This window comes from Bos taurus, chromosome 11 (genome assembly GCF_002263795.3).
Source record: "Bos taurus isolate L1 Dominette 01449 registration number 42190680 breed Hereford chromosome 11, ARS-UCD2.0, whole genome shotgun sequence".
Lineage (NCBI taxonomy): Eukaryota > Metazoa > Chordata > Mammalia > Artiodactyla > Bovidae > Bos > Bos taurus.
The window spans coordinates 71,826,674-71,852,309 of record NC_037338.1 but is presented as its reverse complement, the minus strand read 5'-3'; the positions used below and the strand labels follow the sequence as shown (position 1 = coordinate 71,852,309).

At 40.6% G+C, this 25,636-nt stretch overlaps 2 protein-coding genes and 1 pseudogene across 9 annotated transcripts in view; 2 read left to right on the top strand and 1 right to left on the bottom strand.

The window, feature by feature from the left end:
- Positions 1–16,391, bottom strand: part of RBKS (ribokinase) — a 94,953-nt gene extending 78,562 nt beyond the window's left edge. For 2 of the 3 annotated variants that reach the window (XM_059891180.1, XM_059891181.1), the window contains exon 1: positions 16,144–16,391. In XM_059891180.1, coding sequence (XP_059747163.1) covers positions 16,144–16,391 — 248 coding nt within the window. The remainder of the gene's footprint in view (positions 1–16,143) is intronic. The other variant, NM_001191271.1, reaches the window with a different exon arrangement.
- A 9-nt stretch (positions 16,392–16,400) lies between these two features.
- The window catches only part of BABAM2 (BRISC and BRCA1 A complex member 2), a 422,242-nt gene continuing 413,006 nt past the window's right edge, over positions 16,401–25,636 (top strand). For 2 of the 6 annotated variants that reach the window (XM_059891480.1, XM_059891479.1), the window contains exons 1-2: positions 16,640–16,743; positions 20,044–20,195. In XM_059891480.1, coding sequence (XP_059747463.1) covers positions 20,068–20,195 — 128 coding nt within the window. In that variant the 5' untranslated portion in view covers positions 16,640–16,743; positions 20,044–20,067. Of the gene's footprint in view, positions 16,496–16,639; positions 17,241–20,043; positions 20,196–25,636 lie in introns of those variants that run through there. The other 4 variants (XM_059891476.1, XM_059891478.1, XM_059891477.1 and 1 more) reach the window with 4 other exon arrangements.
- The window catches only part of LOC132346500 (mitochondrial import receptor subunit TOM6 homolog), a 42,939-nt pseudogene continuing 37,409 nt past the window's right edge, over positions 20,107–25,636 (top strand).

The window sequence follows — 25,636 nt, the reverse complement described above, 5'->3', positions numbered from 1 at the left end:
AGATGAATTTTTTATTTCCCAGTGCATGTAAGTTACCTTTATATTATACTGTAGTCTATTAACGTGCAATAGCATTACATCTAAAAAAAACAATATACCTACCTTAGTTAAAAATACTTCATTGCTAAAAAATGCTAACTATCATCGGAGCCTTCAGCGAGTCATAATCTTTTAGCTGGTGGACTGTCCTGTCTCGATGTTGATGGCTGCTGACTGATCAGGGTGAGATAGCTGTGGCAATTTCTTAAACTAGGACAACAATAAAGTTTGCCACATCAATTGACTCTTCCTTTCATGAACGGTTTCTCTTTACAGTGTGCAGTGCTGTCTGATAGCATTTTGCCCTCAGCAGAACTTCTTTCAAAATGAGTCAATCCTTTCAAACACTGCTGCTACTTTACCAGCTAAGTTTATGTAATATTCTAACCCCCTTGTTATTGTTTAAACAGTCTTCATAGCATCTTTACCAGGAGTAGATTCCATCTCATGAAACCACTTTCTTTGCTCATCCACAAGCAACAGCTCCTCATCTGTTCAAATTTTGTCATGAGATTGCAGCAATTCAGTCATATTTCAGGCTCCATTTCTAATTCTAGTTCTCTTGCTATTTCTACCACATCTGCAGTTACTTCCTCCATTGAAGTCTTAAACCCTCAAAGTCATTCATTAGGGTTGGAATCAACTTCTTCCAAACTCCTGTTAATGTTAATATTTTGACCTCTTTCTATGAATCACAAATGTTCTTAACAGCATCTAGAATGGTGAATCCTTTCCAGAAGATTTTCTATTAACTTCGCCCAAATTTATCAGAGGAGTCACTCTGGCAGGTTTAGCCTCATGGAATGTATTACTTAAATAATAAGATGTAAAAGTTGAGATTACTCCTTGATTCATGGGCTGCAGAATGGATGCTGTGTTAGAAGGCATCTCGAAACATTAATCTCATTGTAAACAACGGTAATCTCAGTGTATATCTTCATCAGAGCTCTTGGGTGACCAGGTACACTGTCAATGAACACTAATATTTTGAAAGGATTTTTTTTTTCCCCTGAGCAGTAGGTCTCAATAGTGAGCTTAAATAGATGTTGTAAACAGACGTCCTGTCATCCAGGCTTTGTTGTTCCATTTACAGAGCACAGGCAGAGTGGATTTAGCCTAATTCTTAAAACACCTAGGATTTTCAGAACAGTACATGAGCACTAGCTTCCACTTTGAGTGGCCAGATGCATTAGCCCCTAATAAGAAAGTCAGCCTGTTCTTTGAAGCCAGGCATTGACTTCTCTCTAGCTATGCAAGTGCTAGATGGTATCTTTTAACATGCAGCTCTTTTGTCTGCACTGACAATCTTATGCTTAGTGTAGCCACCTTCTTATGATCTTAGCTAGATCTTCTGGATAACCTGCTGCAGCTTCTAATCAGCACTTGCAGCTTCACCTTGCACTTTGATGTTATGGAGATTGCTTCTTTCTTTAAACATCATGAACCAACCTCTCTGCTGGCTTCAAATGTTCCTTCTGCAGCTTTCTCACTTCTCTCAGACTTCATAGGATTGAAAAGATTAGGGCCTTGCTCTGGATTAGGCTATGGTGTAAGGGAATATTGTAACTGGTTTGATCTTCCATCCAGAACACTAACATTTTCTCCATATCAGCAATAAAACTGTTTTGCTTTCTTATTATTTTATGTGTTCACAAGAGTGAACTTTTAATTTCCTTCAAGAACTCTTCCTTGGCAGTCAAAACTTGGGTAACTTTTTGACACAAGAGGACCATCTTTCAACCTCTCTCTGCTTTAGACATGCCTTCCTCATTCTGCTTAATCATTTCCAGCTTTTGATTGGAGCCTGAAATATGACAGAGAGATGTGTGACCCTTTCACCTGAACACTTGGGAGGCCACTATAGGGTTATTAATTGGCCTAATTTAAATATTGTTGGTTGTCTCAGGAAACAGGGAGGTGTGAGGAGAGGGAGAGAGACGGGAGAATGGCCGGTCAGTGGAGCAGTCAGAACACACAAAATATTTATCAAGTTTGAAGGCTTATATGGATGTGATTCAGCAGCTCAAAACAATTACAATAGTAACATCAAAGATCCCTGATCACAGATCACAGTAACAAATACAATCATAATGAAAAAGTTTGAAATAGTGCAAGAGTTACGAAAATGTGACACAGAGACATGAAATGTGCAAACGCTGTTTAAAAAGTAGCATTGACAGACTTTCTCCACACAAGGTTGATATAAAATTTTTGTTTGTGAAAAACATATCTGTGAAGCACAATAAAATGATGTTATACTTGTACTGAAGAACTGCTTATAATCTTTGGAAGCCTGAAGGACTTTAGAGTTGAGTTTAAGAGTTTTGGCAGAGTACAGCTGACCCTCGAACAACTAGCTTGAACTGTGTGGGTCCACTTATAGTCAGATTTTTTTTCACTAAATACACACTGTTGTGCCTCATGACCTGTGGTTGGTTGAGTCCACGGATGTGGAACCATAGATATGGGGCGGGGGGGGGGAGGTGGTGGGGCTTAACTCCTGCAGTATTCAAGAGGCAAGTGTACTTATTTGCAAACAGGTAACTGACAATTTAGATATGTTATTTCTCACTTGAAAAATGAAGATTTCTAATTTAGAAAAAAATTAATATTATTGCTATCACAGTTTATGGATTATATAGCATTTTAAACTAGTGGTAAAAATCAAGATGTAAAATATAATATGTAAAAGGTTCTTAAAAACAGCTGCACAAGTTACTTTCTGCAACATTACGGAAGAGTTGCATTAGAAAAAAATTTTGGCCACAGAGGAAAAGCCAGTATCTAAAATGTGATATATTTGGGAAACAAACTAAAAACAAAACAAAACACCTCCAAGCCCCCCAAAAATCCAAACCCCAAACAAAACTCCCAAATTTTGTTTAGAAAGCAAATTGACCATATACATACAAAGATCATTTATACCTGCCTGCCTTCTGCAGATATACAAGAAATGCCCCAAGTCAAGCTAGTATTACAAAAATTGTAAAGAAAGTAAAGATAGATGGAGACATTTAAAGTGCTCACATGAAGATTTTAGGAAGATAATCAGTTGTCATAAGAACTTTGCACAATTCAAAGAAATCCTCCCCTGTGACCTTTGTTGTATGACCTTATCCTACAACGAAAAGGGTAACTCATCACCATGTAGAGAATACTAACACGAGATTAAAATTATATCCAATGAGGCAGACTTTGACTTAGTAGTATTCTTGCCTGGGAAATCTCATGGACTGAGGAGTTGGCGGGCCACAGTCCACGGGGTCACAAAAGAGGTGGACATGACTGAGCAACTGCATGTAACTATGGAAGAAATACATTGGAATCATCTCAGACCTGTTTGGGATACTTAGTTCAACTGTCAGCACACATTAATTATGTTATTATATTCCAGGCTCTGTCTTGAGGTTCTGGGGACATCCATACCCTGTTGTCACCGAGCTTACAGTCAAGTGCTAACACTGTAAGCTTACTCTCAAAATGGAGGAAGATCCAGCCACTTAACTACGAGGTAACTATCCTTAGCAGAACTCATGTAATTCAAGAACTGATATCCATTGTGTCACTGTTCTGTGACACAATGTGTCAGGAGTTAACACTCTGTATTATCACAGCTGAGAGACTGTATAACCAGGTATTTGCTGTTATTTAGTTGTTAAGTCATGTCTGACTCTTTGCGACCCCACGGACTGCAGCACGCCAGGCTCCTCTGTCCATGAGATTTCCCATAACCAGGTATGGTGTCACTTAAAAACTGATGTGCTCATCTGTGCCAAGGATGACTCCCCAGGGTCAGGAATAACCCTACTCCCATTCTCTCAAAGGGTAATTTCTCCAAAGAATTGAGTGTGTTTTTCCACATTCACATGACTTCACAGTTCCTGGTTTTATTGATTAATCACTATTCTCTACCCTGGTGGCATATAAAAATCTATGGTGGTAGGATGGGAGGGAGAAGGGAGGCTCAAGAGGGAGGGGACATATATATAATTATGGCTGATTCACGTTATTGTATAGCAGAAACCAATACAACATTGTAAAGCAATTATCTTCCAATTAAAAAATAAAAACATATTTTTTCTCTCTGCAAAAAAAAAAAAGAAGTTAAGATAACTGGGCTTCCCTAGTAGCTCAGACAGTAAAGCATCCACCTGCAATGCAGGAGACCTAGGTTCGATCCCTGGGTCAGGAAGATCCCCTGGAGAAGGAAATGGCAACCCACTCAAGTATTCTTCCCTGGAGAATCCCCATGGAAGCTGGTGGGCTACAATCCATGGGGTCACAAAGATAATTGTAAAGATGATTAGTTATTAAATACTTCTCTATCTTTATTGATCACCTTAAAAAAAATCTATGGGAGCAATTTATTTAAAAAAATTTTGATAACTGGGCCCTATCCCTGGAAGTCTAGTTTAATTGATTCTAAGGGCAGCCAGTGTTGAGACCTTTTTCTTCTTCATTTCCACAGTGTCTTATGCTAGCTGGAGTCAATTTTCTAGCTCTACTTTCACTTTTACTCTGTTCCTTTGCTAGAGAAAGAACTCTCTTTCATTTTAGACTCCTCACAATTTTTTTTTTTCCCCTCTGAACACTCTCATTTAAAATCTCAAAGGGAGGGCAACAGAATAATGGACAAAAGACATATGGACGGCCAATTCTCGAAAGAAGAAGTACAAACCAACAAACATCTGAGAAGAAACTCAATCTCACTAGTAGTAAAACAAGAGAACATTTATCACCTTTCATACCAGCAGTGTGTTGGTTAGTTTTCTAGGAAATAGGTGTTTCTCACATTGCTGGTGGGAGTGTATTTCAGAACACTTTTTATGAAAGCAAATTGGCAATATATTACAAAAATATTATTTCCCTTGATCTAGAGATTCTACATATAGAATTTTCCTAAGGGAAAGGAATCAAGTCCAAAAGATAAGAGTTCAAAGAAGTTTATCAAAGCAAATAGATCAACTAACAGATACAAATTTAGGACACTGTATCTTCAAGTAATACAGTGGTGAAACCATGCTGTTGCTGAGTGTGCCGCTAGTGGAGAAGGTGTGAGGTTTACTGAGCTCCTCTTCTGCACAGACATCCCCTCCCCCACCGAGCATAGACTTGTAACATGTATGCATGCACAAGGGAGATACATAATCGCATAAGAGGACACAAAAGAGGGATTACCAGGCAGGACCTGCCTCCTGAGAAACCTGTATGCAGGTCAGGAAGCACCAGTTAGAACTGGACATGGAACAACACACTGGTTCCAAATAGGAAAAGGAGTACATCGAGGCTGCATATTGTCACCCTACTTATTTAACTTATACGCAGAGAACATCATGAGAAACGCTGGGCTGGAGGAAGCACAAGCTGGAATCAAGATTGCTGGGAGAAATATCAATAACCTCAGATATGCAGATGACACCACCCTTATGGCAGAAAGTGAAGAAGAACTAAAGAGCCTCTTGATGAAAGTGAAAGAGGAGAGTGAAAAAGTTGGCTTAAAGCTCAACATTCGGAAAACTAAGATCATAGCATTCAGTCCCATCACTTCATGGCAAATAGATGGGGAAACAGTGGAAACAGTAGCTGACTTTATTTTTGGGGGGCTCCAAAATCACTGCAGATGGTGATTGCAGCCATGAAATTAAAAGACGCTTACTCCTTGGAAGGAAAGTTATGACAAACCTAGACAGCATATTAAAAAGCAGAGACATTACTTTGTCAACAAAGGTCCATCTAGTCAAGGTGATGGTTTTTCCAGTGGTCATGTATGGATGTGAGAGTTGGACTATAAAGAAAGCTTCTGAGTGCCGAAGAATTGATGCTTTTGAACTGTGGTGTCAGGGAAGACTCTTGAGAGTCCCTTGGACTGCAGGAGATCCAGCTAGTCCATCCTAAAGGAGATCAACCCTGGTTGTTCATTGGAAGGACTGACGTTGAAGCTGAAACTCCAATACTTTGGCCGCCTGATGCGAAGAGCTGACTCATTTGAAAAGACCCTGATGCTGGGAAAGATTGAGGGCAGGAGGAGAAGGGGATGACAGAGGATGAGATGGTTGGATGGCATCACCGACTCGATGGACATGAGTTTGGGTAGGTTCCGGGAGTTGGTGATGGACAGAGAGGCCTGGTGTGCTGCAGCTCATGGGGTCACAAAGAGTCAGACATGACTGAATGACTGAACTGAACTGAAATGAATTAGGCAGCAGCTAAAAATAAGAGACAAAAGAAAAAAATCTTACCCAGATTTTATAAACTGGAATAGAAAAAGGAGGCTTAAACAGGTAAGATGAAAAGTGGGCAGTTTAAAAAGAAATGCAAGATAGGAGAGGAAGTGTACAATTGCTATAGAAAATAATATGGTTCCTCAAAAAATTAAACAGAATTACCATATGATCCAGCACTTCCAGGTACATACCCAAAAGAACTGAAAACAAAGGACTTGGAACAGATATTTGTACAGCCATATTTCATAGTAGTAATATTTACAGTAGCAAAACTGGAAGCAACGCAGTGTCCATCGATGGATGAATGGATAAACAAAACGTGGTGTCTACACACACTGGAATATTATTCAGCCTTACAAAGGAAGGAAATTCTGATACATGCTAAAACACAGATAAACCTTAAAGATGTCATGCTAAGTGAAATAAGTCAGTCACAAAACGACAAATACTGTATGATTCCACTTATTCATGAGGTACATAGAAAAGTTGAATTCATAAAGAAAAGTAGAATGGTGGTTGCCAGGGGCTGGGGGGGGAGGGGCGGTGGAGTTATTATTTAAATGAGTACAAAGTTTAGGTTTGGGAAGATGAACAGTTTTTAATTATGGGCTTTTTGAGTTAGTGGTTCTCAACCCTGATGCATATTAAAATTATCAGAAAGTAATCCAAAAAAACCCAAGGGGGACTCTGTCTAGCTGGAGGAAATCGACCAGGTAGGGTGGGTCTATTTTTAAATTTTCCCTGCTGCAGCTAGGGTGGCAAAGACTGGTGTAGGCCAGAGGAAATAAAATATTGTGATTTTTCTATAACTTAAGAAAATAAGTTCTGGAGATGGATGGTGATGATGGTTGAATGTACTTGATACCACTGAACTGTGTACTTAAAAGTGGTTAAAATAATTTTATGTCTAGTGTATTTTACCATAATTTAAAAAAATCTGAAGAAAAAAAAACCTCTAAAGGACAATATTAAGCCCTTTGATACAGGTAATTGCATTATTTGCTTTTTCTTCCTTGCAAGGAAACTGTTCCCTAGTAGGATTTTGAATTCCTCCTTATCTCTTGCAAATATATGTCAAACTGCTGAAATGCTACTCTAACCTTCACGATAATGTGTTAGTATCTGAGAGTCATGGAGAAGGCAATGGCAACCCAGTCCAGTACTCTTTCCTGGAGAATCTCATGGACGGAGGAGCCTGGTAGGCTGCAGTCCATGGGGTCGCAAAGGGTTGGACATGACTGAGCGACTTCACTTTCACTTTTCACTTTCAAATAGGTAAATTTTAATCCTGGCTCCAACCTTTATAGGTTGGGGCCAGATCACTTAAGTCTTCCCAAGTCTTGTTTCCAATAATTAAAATGAACAGGGTAGCAGACAAAAAAGAACTGACTCAAAGTCTCTAGTTTCATGGTATTTAAGTTTCCAAACCACACTTTTGCTACATTACAAATATCTCTGTTACATGGGTAGTTGAGTTTGTATAGTTTCTGTGTTTTTAAAATTATTGGTGTATTTACTATCTTAGTTTCATTATCTCCAATAAGCAGTTGTGAATTTCCTGAGCCAACTTTGTCATTAATTTCTCCATTATAATTATAAAAGCCTATCAGTGTTTTTTCTTAAATCTCAAAGCCAAATTTAGGATTCACTCACTCCCACCCCCTGCCCCCCTACTCCCTGCCAGGAGGGATTTGACTGCCTTATAGTTACTTGATAACACTTACTTTGATTTTTTCAGGAGTAGAATCCTTTTCCCTGCTAAAAAGCATGAAACCTAGAATTCTTTCGTTCCACAAAGTGCGATTCTTTCTAAGAACTCCACTTTCCAGGTCTTGTCAGTGTGGGAAAGCTAACAGGGTTTGCTCATAAAGAAGAAGCTTGACTCATGCCCATTTTACTTAACAGATGTTTTGAAGTCTTTTACTCCCCAAGTATTTAACTTTTTTCCTCTTCTTTACTTCTCACTACTGTCTTAGTTAAGGCCCCTATCAACTCTTGTGAAGACCACTGCTTTCCCTTGGGTGTCTCTTGTCTTCAGGGACAAGATCTTTGATGGCTTCCAAACATTGCCTTTTTTTACATCTGCCTTTGGCACTGAGTAAGCTAAGTGAAATGCAAACCTGACCTTGTCATTTCTATACTTTGAATCCTTCACTGGCTCTCCGAGCCTACAAAGTAAGACCCAAGCACCTTAGCATGGCTGATGGGGCCTTTAATTGACACCTTTTATCTGATGCTCAGTGTACAGTGAACAGACCCAGTGGTTGCTGTCCCTGGCACACCCATGCATACCCACAGCCATGACTTCATTCCTGTGTGACCATCCCAACTGGCCAGGATGTCCTCCTTTTTCAAGACTTGGCTGGGGAGGCATCTTATCCAGGAACATTCCTCTGTGCTCCCACAGAACCTGCAGGTACTGAGCCCATCATACTACAATGATCTGCCTCTGTGTCTGCCAACTTCTTTGGTCTGTAAGTTCTTCAGGAACCTGTTACACTATGGCCATGTTACACCAATTGCAGTATCCCCAGCACTTAGCAGTCTCAGCATTTCAATATTAAATATAAGTAATCAAAATACTGGAGCACATTCATCACAAAGCCCACCTCACTGTGCTCTCCTCACCATGCAGACACTAGGGCATGAAGAGCTGGCCAAGGAATAGATCGCTAAGTGAAAGTTGCTTAGTTGTGTCCGACTCTTTGCAGCCTCATGGACTATACAGTCCATGGAATTCTCTTGGCCAGAATACTGGAGTGGGTAGCCTTTCCCTTCTCCAGGGGAATCTTCGCAACCCAGGGATCGAATCCAGGTCTCCTGCATTGCAGGTGGATTCTTTACCAGCTGAGCCACAAGGGAAGCCCAAGAATACTGAGGTGGGTAGCTTGTCCCTTCTCCAGGGGATCTTCCTGACCCAGAAATCAAACCAGGGTCTCCTGCATTGCAGGCGGATTCTTTACCAACTGAGCTACCAGGGAAATCCCAAGTATAATAATACCAAGCAATAGGTGCTCTTTCTTTGTCACATGCAATTTACCTTTTAACATGTATTTTCTTTGAAGGGACCAAAATTTGCAAATTTCCCATGCATGATTGCTTTTGAATTTAGAGAATTCAATTGACAGAAACATGTTCAATGAAATTTTAATTGAAATATTGATTTGTAACTGATAAGCAACTTTCAAGGCCAATTTAAGGAGCAGAAAGAATAATGATGATATGATATTCTTCTTATATTGGGAATGCACGATACTTCTTGGACCAACATTACTTTGGCTTTTACTTTCCTGAAAATGTGACTGCTAGGGAGATCTTTCTGTTCTAAATACAAGAAGGTTTTGTGGAAGGCAGGTTAGAAGGTACTATAATTCGCCAAACACATATAACCTTTCTAGGTATAATATAAAATTTTGCCTTTTTTTTTTTTTGTAATCGAGGTCCAGGATTTCATCCACTTTGGATCTAAAAAGCTTCTAAATTCACTTCTGCCACCATCCAATTAAAATCTTTTGAGAATTAAGCAATCATTTCCTGACTTGCCAAGGATTAAATTTAGATGCTTGGTTGAACATGAGCCTTATCTCTCCAGCCATCACTTTTAATTGGAGCATGTAAAAGGATAACATAGGGTTTTAGTTGACATCATAGTCTATTGCCATGGAAATGTAAACATGGGTTTGTATTAAACTTGTCTCCAAGCAAGTTTTAGGGGTACAGATAGACTGGGAGACAGGAGATAAATTATGTAAAACAGATCCTCTCAATGTTGGAGTGCCCCAGGAGCACAGACCTGGGTGATGTCATCTTGTCTCATGGCTTTAAATACCATCTATACACTGATGTCTCTCAAATTTATATCTCCAGCTCAATCTTTCCTCTGAACTCCAAACTCATATATCTGTCTTCTTGACCACTTCAGCTGGATGTCTGACAGGCACCTCAAGTCTCACACATCCAGCCTGAGCTGTTAATACTGCCCTCTCTCTGTGCAATTTGCTCTATCACCATCTCAGCACATGTCAATTTCCCCTTCCACTTGCAGAGGGCATAGAACTGGGGGTAATCCTTGACCTGTCTCGTATTCCTCTGCAAATCCTGTCAGCTCTACCTTTAAAATACAATCAGAAGATGCTCACTTCTCCCCACTTGCACTGTTCAAACTACCATCGTTTCTAGCCTGGACTATTAATTGACTCTTAACTGGTCTCCCTGTTTCTGTTCTTACGGGTCACATCATGTCACTTGCCTGCTCAAACCCTCCAGTGGCTTTTCGTTTCATCCAGGGTAGGACCCACTGGCCTTCAACCATCAATTATCTCCTCCTCTCCCTTGTTTTCTTCTTCACACTGGACTCCTGGTAGCTCACTGATCCTACGAGGTGCGCTCCTGCCTCTGGGCCTTTGCCTGTGCTCTTCTTCTGGGGATCTGTATGGCTTGCTTCCTTTCTTTCGGTAGGTCTTTACTCAAATCACTTTCTTGCTGAGGCTTTCTGTGGCTAACGATCTAAAATTACTCTTTCCACCCCTGTTTCATGCTTTATTTTCCTCCTTAGCAGTTCTGTAACAGGCTGTGAATTTCACTTATTTCTGCTGATATTGTTTGTTTCTGCCACTAGAATGTAAGCTCCAAGTGGCAGGACCTTTGGCTGTGTTTTTCATTGCTGTATCCTCTGCCTTTAGGGAAGTGCAGAGGCACACGGTATAAAACCAATAAATATTTGCTGAGTGAATCATTTTAAAAAACGGGTGATACATGTCATAAGAAATAAAGACTAGTGAAAGCATGATTAACAAGTGTCTAAAAAAATTCATCTGTTATTGGGTTTTCATGGGAATCTGTCTTTGGTGGAGCTCTAACTTAATTTTCCACAAGAACAGACTTGATTTCTCTTATCTTTGCCATTTGGAACTTCAGAGATGATTGTTCAAGAAGGAAGAGAATAATTAAATAAATACAGGTGGGTAGTAAATAATGTTCATTGTTTGCCATGTTGGATGAGCTAATGATTTTTAAAAATTATTAGCACACAGAGCTTACTATTCATAGTGGACTGAAATTAGAAATGAAAAAAGCTGCTCATTGATTGCATTAGCAGTGTCTGGCACCCAGTAATGTAATATATAAAGTGAGTTAGACTTGGATACTATCCAAGAGGGCTTAGTTACTGAAGTAGTTTCATTTCTAAAGTGATTCTACAGTACAGGCATTGGTGTCCAGGTTGGTTATAGTTAAGCTTAGACAGAAACTAAGAAACAGTAATGGAGATCCTATCTTTAGACCTGAAAATAATAAATCTTTAGTTGCTATTCCTTGCCAACTTATAAAGTAAACACTTAATGAATGCACAGACTATAAGCCCTTAAATGAACTGTAGATGAAAAGGGCAATAAATATGTGCCAGAGCTAGCGGTACAATGATATAATGGAAAGATAAAGGTTGAGAAACCCAGGTTCCCACTGACTGGCTCTATGATTTGGGGTGAGTCATCTAACCTCTCTTAATTACCTCATCTGTAAAATGTGGAGGATGGACTGATAGGCTTCAGTGGTCCTCCAAGCTCTACATATTATAAGATTTTTTGACTTTAATCACTGTGGTAGGAAGAATTATGCCCCACCCCCACCTCAAGAATGTCTACATCCTAATCCCTAGAACCTGTGAATATGTTATATTACATGGCAAGGGGGAATTAAGGCTGCTAATAAGCTACCTTAAAATAAGGAGATTATCCTGAATTATCCATTTGGGCACAATGAAATCACAAGGGTACTTAAAATGTAGAAGAGGGAGGCAGAAGAGTGAGTGTGAGAGTGAAGCTATGTGAGAAGGGCTTCACCGACCATTACTGGATTTGAACATGGATGGGGAAACAATGGAAACAGTGAGAGACTTATTTTGGGGGGCTCCAAAATCACTGCAGATGGTGACTGAAGCCATGAAATTAAAAGACGCTTGCTCCTTGGAAGAAAAACTATGACCAGCCTAGACAGCATATTAAAAAGCAGAGACATTACTTAGCCAACAAAGGTCCATCTAGTCAAAGCTATGGTTTTTCCAGTAGCTATGTATGGATGGGAGAGCTGGACTATAAAGAAAGCTGAGTGCAGAAGAATTGATGCTTTTGAACTGTGGTGCTGGAGAAGACTCTTGACAGTCTTCAAGGAGATCCAACCAGTCAATCCTAAAGGAAATCAGTCCTGAATATTCACTGGAAGGACTGATGCTAAAGCTGAAACTCCAATACTTTGGCTACCTGATGCAAAGAACTTACTCACTGGAAAAGACTCTGATGCTGGGCAAGATTGAAGGTAGGAGAAGGGGACAACAGAGGATGAGATGGTTGGATGGCATCACCGACTCGATGGACAAGATTTGGGAGTTGGTGATGGACAAGAAAGCCTGGTGTGCTGCAGTCCATGGGGTCGCAAAGAGTCGGACACGACTGAGTGACTGAGCCAGTTACTGAGCTGAAGAGGCCATAAGCCAGAATGTGAGCAGCCTCTAGAAGCCAGAAAAGGCAAGAAAACAGATTTCCCTTAGAGCTTCCAGAAAGGAATGCTGTTCTACAAAAGACTTGATTTTAGCCCAGTTAGACCGGTATCAGACTTCTGGACTTCCAGAATTATCAGTATTCAATTTGTATTGTTAAAGCCATTAGGTTTTTGGTAATTTGTTAATGGAAGGGATAGAAAAATAATACAAGCAAAATTGGACCCAAGTTTATTACAGATGCAGGCTTTAAGTAAAAATCCTATACTCTGGTATTCTGTAAAGATCTTCAGAAGTAGCAATAATCAGAAACCATGAGAAGCCTGTTAGAAAAATTGTGGGAGAGTATATGTGTGTGTGTGTCCATGTGTACACTTGCGCTAAGTCACTTGAGTTGTGTCAGACTTTTTGTGACCCCCATGGACTGTGGCCTGCCAGGCTTCTCTGTCCAGGGGCTTCTCCAGGCAAGAATACTAGAGTGGGTTGCCATGCCCTCCTCCAGAGGATCTTCCTGACCCAGGGACTGAACCCTCATCTCTTACATCTCTTGCATTGGAAGCCGGGTTCTTTACCACCAGCACCACCTGGGAAATTTACCAGCAATTCATGTGAAGAATAGAAATCTGGGTATCTTATAAAGAAAAGAAAATGTCAAGAGAAGAGAGATCAAAGATTACCCACAATGTAAGAGTTTCTTCTCTGGATCTCACTGTACTCATCTATAAGTATAGGGAAGGACTGGGATAAATAATCTCTAAATTTCTCTAGCTCTGAAATAAGCTTTTAAATGCTGATAGATGCTAACATGGGCTTTTGAGACCCTCCCCTCCCCAAAGTTTGAAGAGTATTCATTTTAGAAAGTAACTATAATTGTCTTTAATGTGTAATAGTCAAGCTTCACAGAAAGCTCTACTTAGTTTAACAAGGAGGGGGCTCTGAATTCTAACCCTGACATTCTTATTCAGGTAGATTGCATGGGGAACTTGTTCAGCTTTCCTTCTCTTCTGTTACTTCCCCTATAGAAGTATGGTAAAATTTTAGTTAGATGGATTTTCTAAAGAATGAATTATTTCAGATGTCTCAAGGTTTAGTCCTTTATGTATTGAATAACTAAACTTTAAATATATTTGATGGAACTATATCTAAAGTAAAACTCATGCCCCATTTTTATATACAATTTAATGATTACCATATTCCCTTCTCTTGAAAAGAGTCATGACTAATAACATCAATTACTAGAGTAATGCTCTAGACAGCAGTTGGCAAGCTATGGCCTGCAGGCTGTTTGTAAGGTGTGCTGCTGCTGCTGCTATTGCTAAGTCGCTTCAGTCGTGTCTGACTCTGTGTGACCCCATAGACGGCAGCCCACCAGGCTCCCCCGTCCCTGGGATTCTCCAGTCAAGCACATTGGAGTGGGTTGCCATTTCCTTCTCCAATGTGTGAAAGTGAAAAGTCAAAGTGAAGTCGCTCAGTTGTGTCCGACTCTTAGCGACCCCCATGGACTGCAGCCTACCAGGCTCCTCCATCCATGGGATTTTCCAGGCAAGAGTACTGGAGTGGGGTGCCATTGCCTTCTCCGTTGTAAGGTGTAGTTTTTTATATTCTGTACATGTTAAAAAAAAAGGTGTGTGGGGGGGATATATGACCTTAGACCCTATGTGGCTCAAAAAGTCTAAAATAAACATTATCTGGCTCTTTGCAGAAAGGTTTGCTGACTCCAGCTCTAGAGAAAGATGTGTAGGCCTCTTCATCAAATGTCCAAAACTAGACTGAACTTTCTTATGTCACTAAACGAAAAACATTCATCTTGGCACAAGGTAGCTCAAGTATTTGTGGAAAAATAAAGGCTCCAGGCATTTTTTTCTTCTTGGCTGAGCTGCAGGACTTGTGGGGTGTTTAGTTCCTGAACCAGGACTCCAACCCCAGGTCCACATCAGTGAAAGTGCAACAGTTCTGTCCACTGGACTGCCAGGCAATTCTCCAGGATCTTGGCATTTAAAATTCTTCTGTTGCTTGTTGATACACTCTCCTCACTTTCAGGGTTTTTTTTTGTACTTACTACCTGCCCCTGGCAGTCTCTCCCCCTTTCTAATCTCAGTCTGGAAATTTGATAACCTAGCTTATAAACATTGTAAACGATGTAAGATTTAGTCAGTTATGTGAATACCCTAAAACTAGTTTTTAAGTAAATCACAGGTGGTTTAGTGCAGGGATTTGGTGACTAATTTTGCTGGTCCCAAGACCTTTATACTTATTTCCAGGTTCTCAGCTGTCCTTTGAAAAGGCAAGGTGTCAGGACAGATAAGGTCTTACTGTAGTGTGATCATTTTTTATTTTTATAATATAAAAATAGCAGTATATCTGAAAAGCCACTCACCAAAAAATTAAACTCAAGCAATCTAAATGGTAGGATTTTCTTGGAACATTTTTTTTTCTTTAAATAAACATTACTTTTACAATCAAAAAGGCGATTTCATTAAAAAAAAAAAAGATATCTTGTAACGATCTCTCCATCCAGTCTCACTGCCCTAACTCAACAATTTTCATCTAGCGTATTTTGTTTATTCAATGACTTTAAAATGGTTGTATATACTGGCTTTTTAATTTTACTCCCATTTGGTTTGCCATGGGTAACCTATGGTTACTCTTAACACTGAAAAATAAGCGGTAAATATGAAATGCAAGAAAGCTGACAATCAATATGGTGAAAGATGACTGCCTAAAATTTTGGCTTCGGCTCCACCCATTTTTCTACACATTCACACATATAATACCCAACCTGGATAGTGTTACAGCTCAAAACACTTTCCTCCATTTAGTGTGCAAAAAACAACTCTATTAAGTGGGCACATTCTCGGAGATAAAATGACTTGGCCAAAGTCACTCGGCTAGCCAGGGAACAGGTTTAGCAGCGTAGTCAAGAAAATAGGAGCAGGTCTTTGGAGGCGCTCCTAGTTAAACGAGAGCTTTCACTACACGCTGGCCTTTATGTTCCCTCATCTGACAATGACCTTTACAAACTCAAACCTGCCTCTTCTACCCTATCGAGGCACGTGAGGCGGGCTGCGGAAATCTGTGGGCTAGTCGCTCAGTTGTGTCCGAGTCTTTGTGACTCTATAGACTGCAGCTCGCCAGGCTCCTCCGTCCATGGAATTTTCCAGGCAAGAATACTGGAGTGGGTAGCCATTCCCTTCTCCTGGGGATTTTCCCGATCCAGGGATCGAATCCGGGTCTCCCGCACTGCGGGCAGATTCTTTACAGACTGAGTAGCTCACATCCCAAGTCAACACTCCATCCCCAAAGCCCTAGTTCCAAGGCAGAGAGGAGAGAGAGCACAGTTCGCCCCTCGCTGGAGGCGCAGCTTCTGCGCGCTGGTCCCGAACTAACCTGACCAGGTCGGTCATGCAGGAACCCACCACCACCGCCGCCGCCGTCTCCGCCTCCTCCTCCTGCCACTGCCTCCCAGGGTCCCCAGACGCGGCCATTGCTCCGAGTCGGCAGTGTCCAACCTGGACGCTGCCCTTTAACCTTTGCCCCACCCCGTAACCAGAGACGCCGCTCCCACGTTCCCTAACGACGCGGGCCTTCCGGACGCCCGGGTGGGTCGCCCACCTGGGTGCCCGAAATAACCCCATCCACCAACTGCCCCCAGTTCTTCCAGGAATTATCTTCCTGCACAGCCTCTCGTAGCTGAGCCATCCTACGAGTTCCAGACTCCGCACAGCTCGCCGCGCACGAGGTAGGCGCGGAGGTAGGAACTTTCAGGCACTAGGGGGACGCCCTTCCGAGCGCCCGGCCTGGCGCGGCCGGGGACGCGCACGCCGCCCGGCTCTAGGGCCGCCGAGGGGGCGGGGCGGGGCGGGACGTCCGGGGACGCGCACGCATCCGGCCCGCGGTGCGCGCGCAGGTTGGTGCGTCGGTCGGGGGCGCGCTCGGGTAACCTGTACCCCACGTAGTCGCCGGTTACCGATCCGACTTAAGTTCCAGGTACCTGGACTGGGGCTGGTGCGGGGAGGTTGGATCCCGAGTTGCACAGGTGGCGCTGAGGACCGTGGTTTACATATATCCAGGGCTCGCCTTCTCTTCCTATAGAGAAGGCCCCTGTCCCAAAGATGCCCTACTCATTCCCGTCACCCTGGTCCCCTCAAGAACGAGCCCCCAAGGCCAGAGGCTGCTCTCTCTCCACACCTAGCCCGCCCCCTGGTTCCTGATTAAGCTCAAGACTCTTTGGTTTTTCCTGCCTGATTAGGGGATCTTACAATTTGGGAGAAGGTGTCCCCTTTTAGAGCGGGGTGGTCATTCTTTGGGTTCGAGCTGATTGTTTTTCTTGAATGCTGCCCCTTGGAGAAATTACTTCCCCTGTGTACTTCCCTCGTGCGCCGTATGACGTCGACGTGACGCATCAGGACGCCACCCCTTTCCGTTCCATGACGTAAGCTGGGCACGTGTTTCCGTGTTTGTCATCCCATCTTAATTGCGAGAAGGTAGACGATGCTTTAGACGTGTTTGTATTCCCCAGACTGCCCATTGAAGTACCTCATGTGACCCTATCTTGAGGCAGCAAAGCTCTGTAAAAATTGTATTTCTGCATTTCCTTCTGTATATTACACGTCAAAATCAGGAAATAGAAATTTCACAACTAGCTTTCAAGGGAAACGGGCCACAGTAAATTGTTGCCTATCTGGGAACGATTATTGTGCTTTGTTGTGTAAAAAATACTACTGGGAGATCATCCCACATCTGTGTACCCCGCTCAGAAGCCAAAGAACGCTATTCGGTGACCTCTGATTTTGGAGTCAGGTTTCCCCCCCCCCCCCCCCCCCCAATTGTCTAGAGAAAGTCACAGCAGCTGTGCTTGTAACATTTTAATGCTGCATAAAATCTTGCACTGTCAAAAGATAGTATTATGGCTGTTCAGGAAACAAAGACAGATTCATTCCTTCAGGTGTCATTCTAAGGTCATGACAGTTGTTGAATTGGATGGGGTGTTGTCACCTTAAGTATAGTTTGGTTTCTGGAGCAGGTTTGTTCCCTGTAGCATTTTACCTAGTGAATCACTTAGGCCAGCTTCAGCAGTAGGCCAACATTAGTCTAATTTGTTTCTATTTGTCAAGCAACCTTTAGTCTAAATTCATGACTTTTTTATTCATTTTACTAGATGTATACTTTTTACAAAAACAAATTCACTTTGATGCTTTTCTCTTTGGTATTTATTTGAGAAGAAGTTAGGTATAGTGGACTTTGAGGGAGATCTGGATTTAAATTCCAGTCCTGCTTGGTAGGTTTGTGACTTTGAGTAAGTTACTTAGTCTTGCTCAACATTAGTTTTCTTATCTTTGAAATGGGAACAGTAATATTAAACAGAGGATGAGTTAGTTGTTGGGAAGTAAATGAAATTTCAGCTAGAGATGGGTAGTATAGTGCCTGATATTCAGTAGATTTTGAGAATGTCTTGGTTCTGTTTCCATTTTTCATAGAAATGAGTGATGAAATAATAATAGGTATTATGGGAAAACACATGGAAGAATAATTTTGTAGTGTAGGTAAGGTCCTTTTGCTTTTATCCAAAATGACTATTTCTGTTTTGCATATGATCTAGATAAGCATCCTTTCAAGAACTGTGACATCAATAAGCAGAAATAAAAGTGGAAATGTTGCAGAAATAGGAAAAAAAATAGACTTCAAAGGGATAATAGGTCTAGTATACTATTCAAAGACAAATTGTAAGTTATGTCATCTGTAAAATGGGAATTCTAATATATGCCTTACCATCCAGAATTGTGGAGGTCAAGTGCACTAATGTTTATGGAAGCTCTTTATAAGTGATAAAGTGTTATAAAATGTACTTGATTTTTATGACTGATAATACAGTGCATTAGATGTTTACTCTTATTTTGTGATGACATATTGAAATGGTGGTGGGAGGCCATCTATTAAGTGGTCAGAGGAGGACCTTGTTTTATATTTGCAGAAAAGATGATTTGAACACTAAAGTATAAAGCTTTTTCTACTTCAGAGATACTTTTGGGTGTCCTCAGTATGTAGGGTCACAGTGGGTTTTTTGTTATTATTTGTTTTTATGATTGTTATTTATTTTTTTGCCCTTTATTACTCTGAAATGTTTAAAATGGGTACTAGTTTTCAGCATTTATCAGGGAGCTGTAAATCCTCATAGGGCATAGTATATGAAAACTAGAATGAGCACATCATTTACTTGCAATTGTAACTTGCAGGAAATTAATTTGCTTTTGATGTGGGATTATCCTTTCAGATTGAGGAAGAAAATGATCATTTAAATTGACTTATTCACCTCTGAAAGTGGAGGCTTTCATTTAGAAATCTATTAAGAGGAATTCATGTACTCCCTCCACCAGCCCCATGGGTTTCCAAGTAATTTAGAGATGATTTATTGGTTTTACTTTTGTATTTTCAAGTGTAAGAATTTCTTAGTGCCTTAGAGTCAAAAACTTTTAGATCTATGATAGTTTGTGCTGCTTAATATCTGGATAGGTGTGTGTTTTCATGATTTAATGGTTACCTAGATTTTTGCTACATCTCACATATGCTATTTTCTACAAGATTTTTTGAGGGCATAATATCTTTTCTTCATACCTAAATATTTCTGTAGCTCTTGTCTCCTTATTCATCTTTATTAAAAGATGCTTCTTGATGCTTATGGTGTACTAGGTACTTCTGTTAAGCACTAGAGAGTCAAGACAGTTCTGCAGGGAATAGATCACTAAGCAGGTAATTATACTGTGGAGGGGAAATAAGAAAGAGGTGTATCAGTAAATACACCTACAAGTAAATACCTTGTAAGTAATAATTGCAAGTATATTTGCTTCTTCTGAAATTTTGCAGTTTTATCAATCAAGTTCTTTCTCTTTGTGGGGACACAGAGCGGGGACTCCTAACCTAGCAGCATGTGTGTTTTTTGTGTCAGGGGAGAGGATTGTCAGTAAACCCTTCTTGAGAAGGAAGGACCTGCCAGTTGTAAGACAGAGTAGGGCAGCTTTTAAGTAGAGTGTGGCAGCACAGAAACTGGCTTTGAAAAGGGGGAGGCAGTTAGATTTCAGGGGTTGCTGCTCCTCCTGCAAAGTCTGTGTCTTGAGTAGGCGAGCAATAGTGAGCTAGGCTCTTTTGGAGGGTCAGTGCAAGAGGCTACCATAAGACAGGAGATGAGGTATCAAGCAGGAGACACTTCTGTGTACTGCACCAGTTTCCAGGAAGGTTGTTATTCTAGTTCCTTTGGATATTCTGATCATCATTCTTTCCTTCTTCTTTCAGTGGTGATTTGCAAGGCAAGTTAAAATGTCTCCAGAAGTGGCCTTGAACCGAATTTCTCCAATGCTCTCCCCGTTCATATCTAGCGTGGTCCGTAATGGGAAAGTAGGACTGGATGCTACAAACTGTTTGAGGATAACTGACTTGAAATCGGGGTATGTACCAGAACCAATTCATCCATTTCCTCATAACAGACCTTTCTCACCAGGCTTGTAAAAGTTGAACACCACAAAAATTCATCAAGTCATGCCCTTATGTGTTAAGTTGGTTTTGTCCAGTTGTTGACATTTTATGTTTCAGGTTATTTAGTTGTGCTGTGGGCCATTGCCTCATGATCAGAATGGTGTGTGTGTGTGTGTGTGTGTGTGTGTGTGTGTGATTAAGGCATATCTCTTTGTTAACAGTGTGCCATGTGGTTTTTAGCTAGTGTGTTTTTCATCATTGACTTGTTTTCTTGTTCTGTGTTCTGTGATTCAGTATGCACTGTAAGAGTTGGGATTTGAGATTGTGAATCTGACATTATTTGATAGTCTCTCCTAATAGGAAAATTATAATTGCTAGTCCAAAATGAGTCATTTTTCACAATGGAGTTGAAACAGTAATATCTCATGCCTAGAAATGTTGCATTAAAAAAAACCAACTTTTTATTTGGAAATAGATTTACTTAAAGAATAGTTACAAAAATGCTACAGAAAATTAATGCTGTTACATGCTGATAATTGTTCTATAAGTCTTATTTGAATTTTACCAGTTTTCCTGTTAATGTCCTTTTTCAGTCCAGAATCCAATCCATGATACAGATTGCATTTAGTTGTGATGTGTACCTTATCTTCCAAATCTGTGACAGTTCTTGTCTTTCATTGTCTTCCATGATTTTGAAGCTTTTAAAGATAGCATTGGTTAGTTACTTTGTAAAATATTGCTCAATATGGGTTTGTCTAATGTTTTCCTTTTATCAGAGTGAGTATTTCTCACTCTGATACCCGCCCTCAGTATTACAGAAGGGATGTATGATTTTCAGTACATCATTAAGATTGTGTGTACCAGGTTTTGCCACTGTGAAACTGATTTTCCCTTTGTAGTTAGTAAGTACATTGTGCAGTGTGTTTGACATTGTGCAGATGTTCTGTTTCTCATCTTACTTTTGTCTGTTAATTTCAACCTCCATTAATGGTTCTTGCCTGCAATAATTGTTATAGTAGTTCTTGGATAAGAGTGATTTTTAATTTCCCTTTTCCTCCTATACTTAGTCATTTAATTCTTCTGTAAAGAAGCATTACCCCTTCCCTGCCAATTATCTGTTTATTTATGTCAGTATGAATTTTGAGGCATTTATTTTATTCTTAAGAGTCATAATCCTCAATGAACTGTGTTCATTAATTCTTTTGCTCAGTTGTTCTAGCCTTTGTCATTGGGAGCTCTGTCAAGTTGTCTTTGGAGCATATCCCCATCATTTTTTGAACATTTTCTTACTAGAGATACTACATTCTTGATTTAGCTCTTCTTTTAAAAGGTCTTTTATTTTTACTTTCTACAAATCTTGCTATTTTCTGACTAAGCTGAAGACCTGGGTATAAGTAAGATAGAGAAGACTAGGTTAGTTGGACATTTCATTGGAATGGTACTATGCTTTTTAAGTAATCAGTGGGTAGGGGTTTCTTTTTGAGGTGATGAAAATGTTCTAAAATTAGTAGTAATGGTACATGACTCTCTATTATTCTAAAAATGACTGATTTATGCACCTATAAGGGTGAATTTTATGGTTTGTGAATTATCTCTCATTAAAGTTGATATTAAAAAGACAAACCTGTGTACCCAGGGTTATTTACTGGCTTGAATGGATAGGACATGGAAAAAGATCTTTCTTCTTTAGTTTGTCACAAATATTCTTTTCAGAGATATTGAAGATGTGACAGGACTGATGGCAGAGGACTGGGAGCTGGTTTATGTCAGATGGTAAAGCACATAAACCTGAACTTCCTACTCTTTTGTTGGTATCCTGAGAGCACAGTTGGATTCACCCAGATAAAGTCACTTTACTTCTTCTTTGTAGACTCCCTCTTTGGTGCTCCCAAATTCCTGAATGTTTAGTTGAGTGTTTAGGTACAAATAGTGGATCTGATGATTAATTTGAAATGAATCAACTAAACCTGGCCCTGTCTGGACTAAGTCTGTAAAAAATACTTGAAAGGGTGTTTAATGACTTGTAGTATTTATGGAGTTTACTTTCTTTAGATTTAGAAAAGGAATAAAATTATCTCTACCTACATTAACAAACCAGCTACAGATAAAATGATGTGAAAAGCCTTATTAATCTAGAGCATTATTGATGCCTTTTATGTAGTACTTAACCGAAAGATTCATGAAAGTTCTTTTGAAGCTCATTAACAATTCTTTCCTCAGTGTTTCAACCAAAGTATGAATTCCTGAAGTTTCTATAGCAAAACAATGGCAGAGTTAGAGAAAATAGTTTTTTTTTTTTGGTGTGTTGCTTTTGGCATTTCCCTTTCTTTTAGACCAGCAGCCAACTGGTGGCTCAAACTGTAAAGAATCTACCTGCAACTCGGGAGATCTGGATTCAGTCCTTGTGTCTGGAAGATCCCCTGGAGAAGAAAATGGCTACTCACTCCAGTATTCTTGCCTGGAGAATTCCATAGATAGAGGAGCCTGGAGGGCTAGATTCCATGGGGTCACAAAGAGTCGGATATGACTGAGTGACAGACACTTTGATTTTTCAGTCAGTTATCAGAATTGGGATCCATGTTTGGAATTTCTCTTAACTCAAATGTTTAAAATGAGGAGACTAATTTTTATAGATCACAAGAGCCAGTATTGTTACCATAAATAGCTACTTGCTCTTGAAGAGATGAGGTACCAGGGTTTTTGTATTCTAGGTCTGACTCACAAAAGGACGAGTTAGGCAAGAATCTATGCAAAGTAAGTTTTTTTTTTTTTTTTTTTAATTTTAAATAGCAATTCACTTTTCTTTCTCTTATGGTAACTAAATCTCTCTACCTTATGTAAGATTATGTGTGTTTCCAAATTCCATTGCTAGGCTGTCAGTATCAAGGACAGGATTCTTATTTAAAATATTTTTATGCCTCTGTATAAAAACAAAAAATATTTTTATGCCTTCAGAAACCTGTATGCAGGTCAGGAAGCAACAGTTAGAACTGGACATGGAACAACACACTGGTTCCAAATAGGAAAAGGAGTACGTCAAGGCTGTATATTGTCACCCTGCTTGTTTAACTTATATGCAGAGTATATCATGAGAAACGCTGGGCTGGAAGAAGCACAAGCTGGAATCAAGATTGCTGGGAGAAATATCAATAACCTCGGATATGCAGATGACACCACCGTTATGGCAGAAAGTGAAGAGGAACTAAAAAGCCTCTTGATGAAAGTGAAAGTGGAGAGTGAAAAAGTTGGCTTAAAGTTCAACATTCAGAAAACGAAGATCATGGCATCCGGTCCCATCACTTCATGGCAAATAGATGGGGAAACAGTGGAAACAGTGGCTGACTTTATTTTTTTGGGCTCCAAAATCACTGCAGATGGTGATTGCAACCATGAAATTAAAAGACACTTACTCCTTGGAAGGAAAGTTATGACCAACCTAGATAGCATATTCAAAAGCAGAGACATTGCTTTGTCAACAAAGGTCTGTCTAGTCAAGGCTATAGTTTTTCCAGTAGTCATGTATGGATGTGAGAGTTGGACTATAAAGAAAGCTGAGCGCAGAAGAATGGATGTTTTTGAACTATGGTGTTGGAGAAGACTCTTTTTTTTTTTTTTGGAGAAGACTCTTGAGAGTCCCTTGGATTACAAGGAGATCCAACCAGTCCATCCTAAAGGAGATCAGTCCTGGGTGTTCATTGGAAGGATTGATGTTGAAGCTGGAACTCCAATACATTGGCCACCTGATGCAAAGAGCTGACTCATTTGAAAAGAGCCTGATGTTGGGAAAGATTGAGGGCAGGAGGAGAGGGGGACAACAGAGGATGAGATGGTTGGATGGCATCACTGACTCAATGGACATGGGTTTGGGTAGACTCAGGGAGTTGGTGATGGACAGGGAGGCCTGGCATGCTATGGTTCATGGGGTCGCAAAGAGTCGGACATGATTGAGCGACTGAACTGAACTGAACAGAATGCCTCTGTAAGTTCTACCATGGTGTCTTTCTAATGTAGTAAGTAAAGGTTGAATGAATGAATGCATTAACTGTTTTCCCAGAGCAGTTGCTCTGTTTGGGGATCAGAGTAGTTTGGACATGTGGTTCAGAACGTGTTTGTTGGTCTGAAGTTGCTCACTTAAATTCTGTTATGCATAATCCTTTTAAATGACATTCCCTGACAAATGAGTTGGTTTTAGAGATTATGGTCAAGTGTGTTACAGTACTGGGTTTACTTTTCTAGGTGGAATTTATATTGAGACCTGGAGGGGCTGAATTTTTAATGTTAGGGAATTATTCCTTGAGCCTACTGAACGTTTATTAGCTCTCTGCCCTATATTAATTTGATCACAAGCATGTGTTATTTGTAAAACGCTATATTTTGTCTTTTTTTAGTGATTTGCTAATCTCAAAGATGTCTAAGTGTTCCACATTCTGGAATGATGCCTGAGAGGAAAGCAGGGGAGGGCTCACTGCAACCTGTGACAGCTGAGCCTTAATATCTTTTTTCAGCACATCACAGTGACTCAACCTTACTGGCACATGGCTGTGTTTGGGGCATCTGCTATGACATCTCATCCACCCACAATTACCTGTTGCATTTTTTGGGTCCATGTTCTGAATTTCATTACTTAGTTAAAAATAGATACTCAGGGTAGTTGATTACTAAATGGAACAGTTTTGAAAGATGAGTGTTGTCGGCTTTGAAGACTGATCTCAGATTGGCTGCTTTACTCTCTAGCTGGCAGGCTGAGCTTCTTTAGCCTCATGTCTAGAAGGGAGTTGCTGCCCCGAGAAAGTGTTAGTTGCTCTGCTGCTGTTGCTGCTAAGGCGCTTCAGTCGTGTCCGACTCTGTGCGACCCCATAGACGGCAGCCCACCAGGCTCCCCCGTCCCTGGGATTCTCCAGGCAAGGGCACTGGAGTGGGTTGCCATTTCTTTCTCCAGTGCATGAAAGTGAAAAGTGAAAGTGGAGTTGCTCAGTTGTGTCCGACTCTTAGCAACCCTATGGACTGCAGCCTATCAGGCTCTTCCACCCATGGGATTTTCCAGGCAAGAGTACTGGAATGGGTTGCCATTGCCTTCTCCGAGTCGCTCAGTTGTGTCTAACTCTGTGACCTCCAGGTTCCTCTGTCCATGGAGTTCTCCAGGCAAGAATACTGAAGTGGGTAGCCATTCCCTCCTCCAGGGGATCTTGCCAACCCAGGGATCGAACCTAGTTCTCCCACACTGCCGGCAGATTCTTTACCATCTGAGCCACCAGGGAAGCTTCCCTGAGAGGCAGTAGTTTAATTTTGAAGATGAGCAACTTAGTTAACAATTTAACTATCTAGCTGTTCACTTGGTTTTTCCATTTTACTTGCTTTTTCATACTCTTCTGTGATCTTCTTCCTTTTTCCCTGTGCATATTCTTATACTTTA